General features: G+C 57.2%; 2 protein-coding genes across 2 annotated transcripts; one reads left to right on the forward strand and one right to left on the reverse strand.

The window, feature by feature from the left end:
* The first annotated feature begins 119 nt into the window (after positions 1-119).
* Chtf18 (chromosome transmission fidelity factor 18) lies at positions 120-8,416 on the forward strand. The gene is made up of 22 exons (XM_050161000.1): positions 120-283; positions 422-601; positions 696-843; positions 993-1,161; positions 1,552-1,644; positions 1,734-1,786; positions 1,902-2,040; positions 2,691-2,900; positions 3,368-3,465; positions 3,699-3,822; positions 3,916-4,064; positions 4,166-4,259; positions 4,562-4,660; positions 4,736-4,866; positions 5,256-5,403; positions 6,193-6,417; positions 6,502-6,651; positions 6,745-6,875; positions 7,468-7,612; positions 7,698-7,793; positions 8,014-8,071; positions 8,151-8,416. The coding sequence occupies exons 1-22, from the start codon at positions 193-195 to the stop codon at positions 8,285-8,287; spliced, it is 2,868 nt and encodes a 955-aa protein (XP_050016957.1). The 5' UTR covers positions 120-192; the 3' UTR covers positions 8,288-8,416.
* On the reverse strand, positions 8,402-9,338 carry Gng13 (G protein subunit gamma 13). The gene is made up of 2 exons (XM_050161111.1): positions 8,629-9,338; positions 8,402-8,507 (listed from the first exon to the last, which is right to left on the reverse strand). Exons 1-2 carry the CDS (start codon positions 8,724-8,726, stop codon positions 8,402-8,404), a joined length of 204 nt encoding a protein of 67 aa, XP_050017068.1. The 5' UTR covers positions 8,727-9,338.
* Positions 9,339-12,871: the final 3,533 nt, after the last annotated feature.

A 12,871-nucleotide genomic window follows, 5' to 3' on the forward strand; every position in this document is an offset into this window, starting at 1 on the left:
AATCACTGAACTTCTTATTCCTCTCCTCCCGCCCTTTGCGTGCGAAGACCCGCCCTGCCCCGTTGGCCAATGGTGGGCGCCTCTGGGAACGCCAGTTGTTGATTGGCGGGTACTGGAGGTTCGCGGGGAGTGGCGCGCAGTGGTAGTGGCGCGGGAAGTTCTAAGGACGAGCTAGCTGTGTGAGCTGAGAACATGGAAGACTACGAGGAACATCTGTACGGTGTGGAGGATGACTTCCACAACCAGTTCGCGGCCGAGCTCGAAGTGCTGGCGGAGCTGGAAGGTGGGTGCGGGTCTTGGGTCTCGGTCAGGTCGCGACTGCATCCTGCTGCAGTCGTGGAGAGCTGCGTGGATGGGATAGGCAGTGGCTGGGAGTTCACTTCTTGCAGTATGCGGCTGCTTTGAACCTCTGTCTCAACAGGGACACAGGACCTGGCGTCCCCTGGGAACCTCCAGACTCCAGCGAGCCGCCGCCCGTTGACGTTTGAAGAGGCCATCGCTGGTGGGGACACTGCTCCGCGTCCCTGCCCTGTAAGGGCTCCTGGAAATGACTACCACAATACGAGAAAGAATGTTCGTAGGGACCAGCCTGGGCCCTCCAGTATGTCCAGTTGGCTACAGGGCACTCGGAGTCGGGGGATGCTGAGGACGCGCTTTCTCTTCTCTGCCTCCTTTTCTTGCCTCTGTCTCTGCAGGCCCCATGAGCAAACGGCCCAGGCTGGAGGTGGTGAAGAGGCTGAACTTTGAGCCAGACATGGAAGAGCTACTGTACCCTGATTCCCCTCCAGGGGACATTACCCCCCCACCGAGTCCTGAGGTCTTCCCTGAGATGTTGGATGCTGGGTGTGTTGTTTGAGGGCATGTAATTTCTACCACGGAAAGCCGCTTGTCCCTGGATGAGGCTCTGGGAGTGGAAGCCTATGGGAGGACAGAGGGGTGAGTGTGGTCCTGGCACCCCATTGAGGGTGACTAGAGATGCTTGTCTCTCCTAGGCCCTCAGAAGCTAGTGCTGACACATGCACCGTGCAGGCTTTGTCAAGTTCCCGCAACCCTGTCCTGAGACGTCCCCCTGTCTTAGAGGATTACATCAACGTGACGTCCACAGGTGGAGAGCGGGCCTTTTTGGTGCTTCGGGCTGACCTCACAGGCACTGGGGTGCAGGTGGGTGACCACAGCATGGGCTAGCCATGGCATTGATTCCTTTATGTTGCCAATGGGCTTTCAGCAGGTCCCGATGCCAATTTCACCTGTCTGAATTGTTAGAAATAGGCACATCCAGGTAGTCCAATGTTGGGAACAGCAGTGCTAATTTGGGGGTATGTAGCCTTAGAGTGCCACCTTGTACCCCAGCTGTTAGCTTTCTGTTCTTCTTTTCCCCTCCCCCGACCCTACAGCTGTCCTCCCTTGGATCTGTCCCCTCTGAGTGAGGCATCACCTCTCTGATGAGGCATGGTTTTGCATTTTTTTTCTCTGCCAACCTTTGCGGGGAGGGACATTATGGGTGCCACCATGACCTGGGAGGGTGACAGATGACAGTTCTGTCTCGCCTAGGACCCTCTTCTGGATGTCCAGTGGCGAGGCCGTGGCCAGCTGGACCTGCTGGGTGTCCCCTTCGCTTCCCTGAAGGAGCAAGTAGACAGCAAGGTGAGTTCAGCGGAGTGTGGGGAGGGGTGTGAGCTGAGTCCGGGTGCTGGCTGGACTTGTCCTGACCCCAGCCTGTCCTGTTTGTACAGCGACGGCAGCAACTGCTTGAGGAGGCCCAGCAGCTCTCAGACACTCTACATAGGTGACTCGCGTGCTCCCCATTCCAGGGACCCCTGTTTATTCTTGGACTGACCTTCTGGCACGTATGGTGGACATGGTGACCCCTGTGTAGTGAATCGGGACTTGGTTCTCTCCAGCCTCAGGTCTGAAAGGGAGGAGGCTGTACTTGAGGGGACCTCTGAGGAGGAGCCAGGCCCCAGCCAGGACACGACTCAGCACTGCCTCTGGGTGGATGAGTTCGCACCCCAGCACTACACGGAGCTGCTCAGCGATGATGTGAGCGTTTCTTCTTACCTAAGTGTGACTAGCCTGCCTTGTCAGCGTGAAGGAAGGGCCGGATCCAGGTGATGTTGTGTTGCTCGGCCACTGGGTGCTAAGGATGATGTGGGGGACCCTGAGTGGTAAGTGGGGAAACCGAGTCAACACATACCTGGTTTACTGCCAGTTGACTGTGACCTGCTGTGGGCTTTGTTAGAGGTCTAGGTGTCCTAGCCCTGTGGCTGTCAACCTTTCTAACGCTGTGACCCTTTAATACAGTTCCTCATGTTGTGTGACCCCCAACCATAAAATTATTTTTGCTGCTACTTCACAACTGCAACTTTGCTACTTTTATGGATCATAATGTAAATATCTGTGTTTTCCAATGATTTGGGGCAACTCCTATGGAAGGGTTGTTTGACGCCTCTCCCCCCCCCCCCAAAGGGGTCATGACCTACAGGTTGAGAACTGTCCTAACCTGTCCTTTTGCTCACCCTCAGCAATTGGTGCCGGCTTGTCCTGTGGTGAGCATGAGGTCCCAGAGGTGGCCAGGTCTAAGAGATGGAGGCCTTAGTGAGCCTGGGCCTTGCTTCTGAGCCTCAGTGACCCTGTCTGTGTTGAAAATGTAGACTTGGCTGGGGCCTACCCTTAGACTTTCTTCCTAACAGTTCACCAACCGCTGCCTCCTCAAGTGGCTGAAGCTATGGGACCTTGTGGTGTTCGGCCATGAGAGACCTTCCCGGAAGGCCAGGCCCAGTATAGAGCCAACCCGGCCTGGGAAGGAGGCCGCAGCCCCCAGCAAGTGGAAAAGCCATGAGCAGGTGCTGGAAGAGATGCTAGAAGCTGAGCTGGACCCAAGCCAGAGGCCCCGGCAGAAGGTGAGCCCTACCTGGACCTGTGTGAACATAGCTGAGCTTGGTGCTTGGCCCTCTGGGTAGTCAGTGCTATTGCAGTAGTCTTTTTGGGGGGAGGGGGTTCATGAGGCATCTTTAACTCTTCTAGAATCTGTGGGTATGATAACATCAGGATTGGCATCAAGTGTTGATATTGCGAATTTGAAATTGAATCCATTCTCCTAAGGGTTTAGATAAAGTCAGCCTCACCAATAGGACGATGGACAGTGGGGCAGGGGCCTGGGCCCACTGGGTGGGTCTGGCGTTCCTGTCAAGTCCCCACATAACTAGCTTCCTCAGGGTTTTCTCTGACTCTGAGCACCTTGGGCATGCTCTTTGGTGGCTGGCTGGAGTGTGGGAGCAGTGATCAGCCTTGTTTCTAGTCCCTGGCTACTGGCCAGGGCTCCTGGGAGGCTCAGAGATCAAAAGTCTGCCCTTTAATTTGACTGTAGGTGGCGCTGCTGTGTGGCCCTCCAGGCCTAGGGAAGACCACACTGGCGCATGTGGTCGCACGGCATGCAGGGTATTGCGTGGTTGAGATGAATGCGAGGTGAGTGGAGGAGAAGACCCATGTGTGGGGTTCTGTGAGGCTGAGCTTTTGTTGCAGCTCGGAAACCCTGACTGGTGGGTAGAGCTAGGGTCTTGGAAGTGTAGGCTGGGGTTGGGATATGTCCTTCAGGGCTTATTGAAGTTGGTGGTAGCTGCATCCAGCGGGAGCCTCCTAACATCCTGCTGGGATGCTGGCTGCTCCCTGTAACTCTCGTCTTGGCCTTGCTGTTCCAGTGATGACCGAAGTCCTGAGGCCTTCCGTACCCGCATTGAAGCAGCTACGCAAATGGAGTCGGTGCTGGGTGCGGGTGGGAGGCCCAACTGTCTGGTTATTGATGAAATTGATGGGGCCCCCACGGTAGGCCTCCCTGATAATTAGGTGGGCGGGTGGGAGAGCAGGCTGGGTGCACTGGGGCTTTGACTCACTGACCTCTTCTGTGCCGTCCTGAAGGCTGCCATCAATGTTCTCTTGAGTATCTTGAACCGCAAGGGTCCCCAGGAGGCAGAGCAAGGAGGCTCAGCTGCGCCTGCAGGGGGCCGGCGGCGCAGGGCCGAAGGGGGCCTCCTAACGAGGCCCATCATCTGTATCTGCAATGACCAGTGAGTGCAGCGTGGGACTGGGCCTGCCTGGGCACAAGGGTCCCTGGCTTAGCCCCTGGGCCTGTCCCTGGGGTGGCGACTTCAGGTCCTGTCCTATACAGGTTTGTACCTTCCTTGAGGCAGCTGAAACAGCAGGCTTTCCTGCTCCACGTTCCGCCAACTCTGCCCTCCAGGCTGGTGCAGCGGCTCCAGGAGGTCAGCAGGGCAGGGAGGAGGACGGCTTCCAGCCCAAGATGCATGCTCTCTCCCGAGCTCCCTTTCCGTGTTCCTTCCCCCTGAGCGCCCTATTCTCACCTTGGCTGTGGCGTTGGGCTGTCAGATTGTGATCCAGGCCTACTGGAGGAACTGCCCTGCACTCACTCCCTGGCTGCCCTAGCACAGGACTGTTTTCCTGTGTCCAAGGAACCAGGCTGTGGCCACAGGCTTGGCTCTGTGCTAGGCTGGGCGTGGGTCCTCTCAGCAGTGGTAGACACTCTAGTGCTCCCCCCCATCTCTAGATCTCCCTGCAACATGGCATGCGATCTGACCCAGGCGCCCTAGCTGCCCTCTGCGAGAAGACTGACAATGACATCCGTGCCTGTATCAACACCCTACAGGTGGGGATGTGGCTTGGGTGAGGCCGGGTGGCGGGTGGCGTGGGATGGCTGCTGCTTATTCCACCCTTGGTCCAGTTTCTATATGGGAGGGGCCAGCGGGAGCTGAGCGTGAGGGACGTCCAGACCACCCACGTCGGCCTGAAGGACCAGCGCAAAGGGCTATTCTCTGTGTGGCAAGAGGTCTTCCAGTTGCCCAGGGCTCAAAGGTAGGAGTCTAAGAGGTATGAGTGGGCCAGCCTTGTCCTGGATGCTCTTGCTGTCTAGAGCCAAAATGCCACCTGATGCTGCCAGGGCTCTAGGACAACAGTTTGCTCTCAATTGTGTCCTGTGGGTTGGGACCTGACTTGGGTTAGGGGCCCAAGGGGAGTTGCCTCCTAAGTCTGTGGCCCAGAGGGTGACTTTCCTTGACCTTCCTTTAGTTAGTCAGAGCAGTCTTTTGCTCCTAGATGGCTCTGTTTAGAGATTCTTGTTCTTTCAGAGTGATTTATGGCCAGCCAAGGCTTCACTCTGAACATACAGGATGTGGCGAGGATGGCTGGTGACATCTTTGCTTTCAGCTGGGCTTGGTCCCAGCCTCAGTACCCTCTACTTGCAGGCGACTCATGGGCCAGGACCTGATCCTACCCACCCAAGCTCTCCTGCTCGGTGATGGGGACAAGGGCTCCCTGACCCTGGCCTCCCAGCGCTTCTACCATATCCTCCGTGTGACCACCTCCGCAGGCGAGCATGAGAAGGTTGTCCAGGTACCGATGCTCACCCCAGCTCTTACGATCCTGGTACTAACAGAGGCTGCCCTGGGTCTGTTCCAAAGTAAGGGTTGTGGGTGGATGAGTGGCAGGCATCCAAGGGATTGGTAGGATCAAGGACAGGGGTCATAAGGAAGCACTCTCAGACCCAGGAGGGGAACTGAAGGAATTCATTTGGAGGTGACAGAAGGCAGAGAGCTTAGGCATCCAAGGATGAGTTTTGGACCAGTGACTAGGAACCATTTAGAGATCTCTGCAAGGTATATATTGGGGCCTGGGGCTTAGAGACTAAATTCTAGGTGGAGGGTGCACATGGGGTGGAAAGCAGGTAGGGAGCAGTTTGGACTTGAGCAGATGACACAGCCTCCATCACTCCCCAGAAGCTTGGGGTTAAGCTGCTTTCACCTCTAAGCAGCTTTGGATTAGTGGTTGGGAATCCACCGACAGTCTGGAAATCTGCAGTGTGATGTGGCCAGTGGGAACTGGACTTGCACGGGCCCAGCTGGAGCTGCTGTGCCCTCGATTCTGAGGATGTAACTTTCTGCTGTGTCAGGGTGGGACTGTGGACTGGACCAAGTGGGTGGGCTGTCTTCCCTTGCCTCAGGGTCTTCTTTAGACAAGTAGATCCTTCCCTGGATAGGCGGCTAATCCCACACCTTGGACTTCACAGAGCAGGAGCTAGAGAGAGGATCCTGAGGCTGATGCTCGTGCTGTGGGAGATGAGAGGGCCAGAGGCTCTGGGCCTAGCCGCTCCTGCAGCGGCTCATGGCCTCTCACTCCTCTTAGGGCCTCTTTGACAACTTTCTACGCCTTCGGCTTCGGGACTCCAGCCTAGGCACCGTGTGCTGTGCCCTTGACTGGCTGGCCTTCGATGACCTGCTGGAGCAGGCTGCCCACCACGGCCAGAGCTTCCAGCTGCTGCGCTACCTGCCCTTCCTGCCCGCGGCCTTCCACGTGCTCTTTGCCTCCAGCCACGTGCCACGTATCACTTTCCCCAGCAGCCAGCAGGAGGTGTGTGTGTGTCACCTGCGTTTACAATTCAGGTCTGACCCTGGGAGTTTCTGCTCACCTGGTCCCAGCTCACTTCTGTCCTAGGCCCAGACCCGGATGAGTCAGACAAAGAACCAGATCCAGACACTGGTGTCAGGGATGGCACCGGTCACCCGTAGCAGGGCCACACCTCAGGCCCTGGTTCTAGATACCCTCTGCCTGCTCCTGGATGTCCTCGCACCCAAGCTGCGCCCTGTGAGTGTCAGATTTGGCGGAAAGGACAGAGTCTATGGCTGATGTGGCTCCTAGCATAGCTCAGTTGCCCAATCTCTGCCCGCTTGACCCTAGGTGAGCACACAGCTATACAGTGCCCGTGAGAAGCAGCAGTTGGCCAGCCTTGTGGGTACCATGCTCGCCTACAGTCTCACCTACCACCAGGAGCGCACACCTGATGGGCAGTACATCTACAGGCTGGAACCGTGAGTGCCCCGGTGCCCAGGGCAGGGGGAACACAACCCGTGGGGACCTGCAACGTGGATGCCAAAGCCAGTGTGGTCTTGGTGAGGTGTCTAAGTGGTTGTTGGTTGCATTTGAGGTTTGGCACAGATGTGGCTGACACTATGCCCTGCCCCAAGTCATTCCCATGGACACAGTTCTGAGATCCAAATTTCGGTGTAGGGTTCATGTGACCTCTGTCCACCCGGAGGTGGACAGTCCTCTGTATCTTTGTGTCTGCCGCCCCGCTCCCCCCCCCCCCCAGGGCTCCAGAGGGCACAGTGACGTGAGGCACAGCAGCAGCCACCCGGGCATCCTGCAGTTCCAGTGAAGCCCCCAGTGTCCCTGCCTTCCTTTCTCCCTGCAGCACTGGGCATGCATGTTCTGTGTCACCCCACTTGTAGCTGGGGGGACTGAGGCATAAAGTAGTCAGTGCCCAGCTGCCAGGGGTTAGGATGTAGTAGTGTCAGACTCACCCTGCACCTGAGCTCTTGAGCTTGGTTTGCGGGGTTGGTGTAATAGGCGGACCCTGGCACTGCTGACGAACCCCGTATTTCGTCTCACCCACCTGGTCAGGAATGTAGAGGAGGTCTGCCGCTTCCCTGAGCTGCCTGCCCGCAAGCCCCTCACCTACCAGGCTAAGCAGCTTATTGCCCGGGAGATTGAAATGGAGAAGATGCGGAGGGCAGAGGCTTTGGCCTGTGCTAGAGGTGGCCCCCAGGTAAGCTCGCCTCCTGGTGCTGGGACAGCGGGTACTATCAGTGGTTTGGCCTTGACCAGCCGGCTCTCGTCACCCTTCCCTTCAGGTGGACAGCAGGGATAAAGGGATGAAGCAGCCCGCCCCACGTAACCACGAGCAGCGGCTGGAACACATCATGAAGAAAGCTGTCATGCAGGAGCAGGTGTGGGGAGTAGGGCTGGGCCAGAATGATGAATGGAGGGTGGGGCTTGCTCCAGGTCCCAAGGACCTACCTGTTGCTCCCAGAAAGTGGTCAGTGGGTTAGGAAAGAACTCCTAGTTGCAAGCCTTGCTCTAAGGCATGGAAGTCTCCTCTCCGATGGGAAAGGCCTGGGTGTGCCCAATTGCCCACCTACCAATCTGGTGACCTCTCTTCTCTACTAGCCCGAGAGGGACTTCTTTGGACGTGTGGTCATCAGGAGAGTGGCAGTCCCAAGCAGAGGTGTGTATGGGTCACAGAAGGAAGGGGGGTGGAGACATTGGCCGGGGTCTGCTGAGGTGCCACCCTTTTGTCCCTGCAGAGGCTGAGGCCCCAGAGAAGGACACAGACCAGTGGCGCATGGGTGTGGCAGTGGGCAGGAGTGAGGTGTGGTTCCGGTTCAACGAGGGTGTCTCCAATGCTGTGCGGCGCAGCCTGTACATCAGGGACCTGCTGTAGCCCCTACTGCCCCAGGACATCAGGTCGCACTGACTCCCACAGGGAATGTACAAAAGCAGAGACACCTGGAGAAGTCTATTTATAAAGTCACGCCTTACAGAGTGTGGGTCAGGCTCACAGGATGGTACACTTGGCCTTCTCTACCCAAGGGTTGTTCTTCATCAGGTCAGGGTTCAGGAAGGGGTCCTTGGGGATCCCATCCTCGATCCACTTGAGAAGCCTGTGAGCGGGGAGTTTCAGTGAATGTTGGTCATTCCCATGGCACCTGCCCACTGGGGTGTGAGGATCTGCTTAACACAAGGGGCAGTGGCAGGGCAGGCAAACACAGCAGGGGCACTCACTCGGGGATCGTCTTGGAGGACATCTCCCTTTTGAAGGCCAGTTGGTACTTGAGGCTCTCCACCTCCTTCTTCATCTGGGGCACATCCCACTCCTCCATAGCGTCGGGGGCGTCGGAGGTAGCCAGCCTGAGGCTGGTGGACAAGAGAAGCAAAGGAGCTGGGTCTGCAGCCGCAGCCCCAGGACGCAGATTCTGCCTGCTCCCAGGGACTAGTGCCCATTGGACAGTACCACCCACTGGCCCTTCCTGAGGTCTGCGTGATGATGCTGGGGAACAGGCCCTGGACCGTGCCACAGGGACCTAGTAACGAGGCCCCCGGGCCTCCTCTACCCAGTGGGACTGATTAGCTGGAGAGAAAACTTTCCGTTCTTGGCAGAGAAAAGGAGCCTGACAAGGCCCAGCCCTGGATTTGTAGGACAGCCTCATCCCTGCCCAGGGAGGCTGCAAGATGGACTCCTGAGTATCCAGAGCAGCCCTCACCCCCATCCTCGTTCTGGTCCCACTTCTCTCTAACTCAGACCCTGAGTGGGGTGTAAGAGTGGGCTGAGGGCCCTGGGAGGCAGGGTGCTGCCCGACCCTCCTGGGTGCCTGTTTTGCATGGGTAAAGAGGCCAAGTTAATCGCGGAGCTAGGAGGATTTGGCTGCAATTTGCATGTAGGGTGGGGTGTGTGCAGAAGGTCTGGGGATACAGGCCCTTGAGCAAGCCCAGGACTTGGGAGGTGGGCAGCCTCCTGAGACCACTGTTTCCCTGCACAGTCGGCAGTCGCCCAGTCTCCGACCTGACTGGGGAGAACCGTCTGTTTGGGCACAACAATGGGCCTCCCTTTACCCCTCCCTATCTCAGTGCACTCCTGGAGACCAAGTCCCTGGTTCTCCGGACAATCACAGCTTTCTCGACCTTGAGAGGGGTCTGGCACCGCGTGCCGGGCACTTCCGGGCAAAAGCCTCTATCCCGGGATACTGCAGCTGAGCCGGCCTTGGCTCGGGAGAGTCTAGCACCCGGCGATGGTGCTGCCTCTAGAGTTGCCCATCCTAAAGGGGTCTTGGGAGGGCTCGCAAGGGATGGGTGAGAGGTTGGATGGGCTAGTATCTCCGGGTGTATGCGGCCACCTGCGGAGTACCTTTCCCAGAGACCCCAAGTTACAGTGCCCCACCCTGCCAGGTTCTCCCGCGCCACACACGCCGACAGCCACATGGGCGGAGGACCAGCTGCGGGTCCTTCACAAATGGGAGCACCTGGGCTGGGGCATGACCCACCACTGGCCCTACCTGCGCTGCTGCCGCCGCCGGAGCCCGGCCGCCGGTGCACCCCGAGACGCCCCCGGCCAGGCGCACGGCGGCGCACACGGGCACTGCGGGCGGCGCGCACGGCGCAGGACAGACGCGCCCCCGCCGCGCAGCAATCGCTCCTGCGCGGCTGGACTCGATCTGTCGGCCGCCCAGCCCCTGAGGCCCGGAGACAGTTGTCGTAGTCCCAGGAGTTAGGATTAGTTTAAGGGAACCCACCTGGTCAAGTCCTAGAGCTCTGGGGTCTGTTTTCCCCCGGATGTGAGGGTTCTGTTCATTGGACTTACTTTTGAAGGAGACAGCAAATGCAGAGATGACAAGGGCCGAGGGATGTGTGGAGTGAGGCTGAGCTGTCCGAGCTAGGGGAGCCCAGGCAGGCGCCCCGCCCACTCTTGCCACCTGGGGCCTTGGCACCGCCTTCACCAGGCTGGGCTGACCCCAAGAGCTCACTGAGCTGCGCCTACTGCCTCTGCAGGTCTCTCCTGGGGCAGGACGTAGAGCAGTGGAGTTAGTCCAGTCTTTCCTGGGTCAGATAGTACTGCGCTGGCTGTCCACTTGCCTGGGTTCTTGGACTGTCCTGTGATGCTGGGACTAGGGCCCTAAAGAGCAAAATTATGCCCCTCCCAACGAAGATACTTTGCTCAGGGCCCTCCTATGCTACCAGCTAGCTGGGAAGAGTGGGGAGGGGGCAAAACACTTCTCCACCGTGGTCTCTGCAGTCCACTGGGTGCAGGTGATCTTCAGTGTTGTCTACTTAGGCTAGGAACCGTTCTGCAGAATCCCAGGACATGAGCCTCTCCTGGCAGGGGCTCAGGCCTCCATAGCATGGCCACCTTCTTGGTGCCTTCTCCCATTCCCAGGCAATAACCTCAAAACCCTTTAATCTGCTCAGAACTGGACGCCAGTGACCCTCCACACTTGAGACCCCCATGCCATAACCGACCATGGTTCTGCAGAGCCTGATGCTTTGGGAGGTGGGTAGGCCAGTTTATTAGCTGATGCCGGATGGCCTTTGGGACCCCTGGCGTGGGGGGGGGGAGTACTTCCTTAGCCACAGGACTCATCAGCCGGCTCCCTACTCCTCAGAGACTGTAATGGGGCGGCAGTGGGCTAGCCCTGCCTTCATCTTCCCAGGGCAGCTCCTCCCTTTCCAGCTCACTCCCAGTGTCGCTCTTGTCATAGTTAAATCTCACAAGCTCTTGGGGGAGCTCTACCCTGGGGCCCTTCACATGACGAATGCTGCAGGCTGCAACCTGGACAGGGGGCCCCAGGCAGCAACAGCAGCCCCTGGGGGAGGGGCAGACCAGTCTAGAGCTCTGTAAAGGCGGACCTGTCCTGGGAGGCAGGGCTAGGACTTTGCCAAGTATTCTGGGTCCTCCGCGGGCTGTTGAATGGCTGTTCTGCCCTTGCCCGGGCAAGAAGATAGGTCAGGGTTAAAGGAACTGAAACAGTCAGAAGCCCCCACTGCCTAGGAGATGGCCCGGAACCCTGCAGGTATCAAAGGAGAGGCAGGGTCCCTGTCCCTTGGACTCCCGGGGCCATCGGGCACACAGCATGCTTTCCTGGCATGATCAGTGAAATGGGGGTAACCATGCTTCCCTCATCCTGATGTGCATTAGGAGGCATCTCTGGAACTGGGGCACGCTAGGGAGCAGAGATTTATCATGGATTTGGGGGCTGGGGTGCTTGAGGCTAATGGTGCCAGGCTTCAGGACAGATGGTGGCTCTTCCTGGTAGGGTGGAGGACAGTGATCGCCCCTGGGTCCTGTGTATCTTCCCTCCCCAGACCTTTTGTGTGCCCTGTGGCTGGGTGAGCACCCTAACATTTAGGCTACTGTGGGTTTCTCCTTGTGGCATTAGAGAGTCTGGGAGAGCCACCAGAGGGCACAGTGACAATGGGGAGAAGGGGACCAACCTAGCCACTCCAGAGGCTGCAGGACTGGTGACCTCCAGAAGGCTCCAGGGTGCTTATATTCACTGGGATGAAGTAATGTTCTGACTGGGATCCAATGGGACCATCTGAACCCCCAGGTGAGTCCCGGGTCTTGAGGGACTTCCTGTTGCTGAGGACAGTAGGCAGTGTGCCCAACCTGCCTTAGTGTCTCTTAACCCAGTCCTAAGGCTCTGGACTCTTGCTTTATGCAATCTATTGGACACAAGGAAGTTAGCTAGAGGATGATCGAGGTCAGGAGTCCTGGAGCAACTACAGGTCCTAGAAGTAGTCAGGTCTTGGGCCAGAATTGGGAGGCCTCAAGATAACCATCTGTTAGCCAGGTGTGGTGGATCCTTTAATCAAAGCATTTGGGAGGCAGAGGTAGGAGGATCTCTGTGAGTTCTAGATCAGCCTGCTCTACAGAGTAAATTCCAGGTCAGCCAAAGTTACGTAGTGAGACTCTGTCTCAAACACAGCAATCAAGTCAGGTGGTGGTGCACACCTTTAATCTCAACACCGGGGAGGCAGAGGCGGGTGAATCTCTGAGTTCAATGCCAGTGTGGTCTACAGAGTTCCAGGACAGTCAATACTACACAGAGAAACCCTGTCTTGAAAGAAACAAACAAGCAAACAAAAATCAAAACCCACCATAAAAACACAAAGGGGCTGGAGAGATGGCTCAGAGGTTAAGAGCACTGACTGCTCTTCCAGAGGTCCTGAGTTCAATTCCCAGCAACTACATGGTGACTCACAACTGTCTGTAATGTGATGCCCTCTTCTGGCCTGCAGGCAGAACATTGTCTATATAATAAATAAATAAACAAATCTTTTAAAACCAACAAAAAATCAGATACCATCTGTTCTGAACCTGGGTTCCTGTCTGGGCTTCAACAGGGACCCTATGACTCCTTAGTTCCCACAGTAAATATCCAGCCCGGTTCTTTCAGCTAGGGAGCAGCCTAGTGGGGTCTTGATGCTAAGTCACAATAGTGACATGCTACAAAGTTTTGTGAAAGATGCTACA

Source organism: Alexandromys fortis, unplaced genomic scaffold (assembly GCF_014885135.2).
Source record: "Alexandromys fortis isolate MF-2015 unplaced genomic scaffold, M_Fortis_MF-2015_v1.1 scaffold_29, whole genome shotgun sequence".
Lineage (NCBI taxonomy): Eukaryota > Metazoa > Chordata > Mammalia > Rodentia > Cricetidae > Alexandromys > Alexandromys fortis.

Excerpts from the sequence above, each read along its gene's own strand:
- Chtf18 (XM_050161000.1), top strand. The coding sequence starts at position 193 with ATGGAAGACTACGAGGAACATCTGTACGGTGTGGAGGATGACTTCCAC. Across the intron at positions 1,787-1,901 it reads CTCTCAGACACTCTACATAG|CCTCAGGTCTGAAAGGGAGG; the intron begins GTGACTCGCGTG and ends GGTTCTCTCCAG. Across the intron at positions 2,041-2,690 it reads CGGAGCTGCTCAGCGATGAT|TTCACCAACCGCTGCCTCCT; the intron begins GTGAGCGTTTCT and ends TCTTCCTAACAG.
- Gng13 (XM_050161111.1), bottom strand. The coding sequence starts at position 8,726 with ATGGAGGAGTGGGATGTGCCCCAGATGAAGAAGGAGGTGGAGAGCCTC. Across the intron at positions 8,508-8,628 it reads TCCTCCAAGACGATCCCCGA|GCTTCTCAAGTGGATCGAGG; the intron begins GTGAGTGCCCCT and ends CCCCGCTCACAG.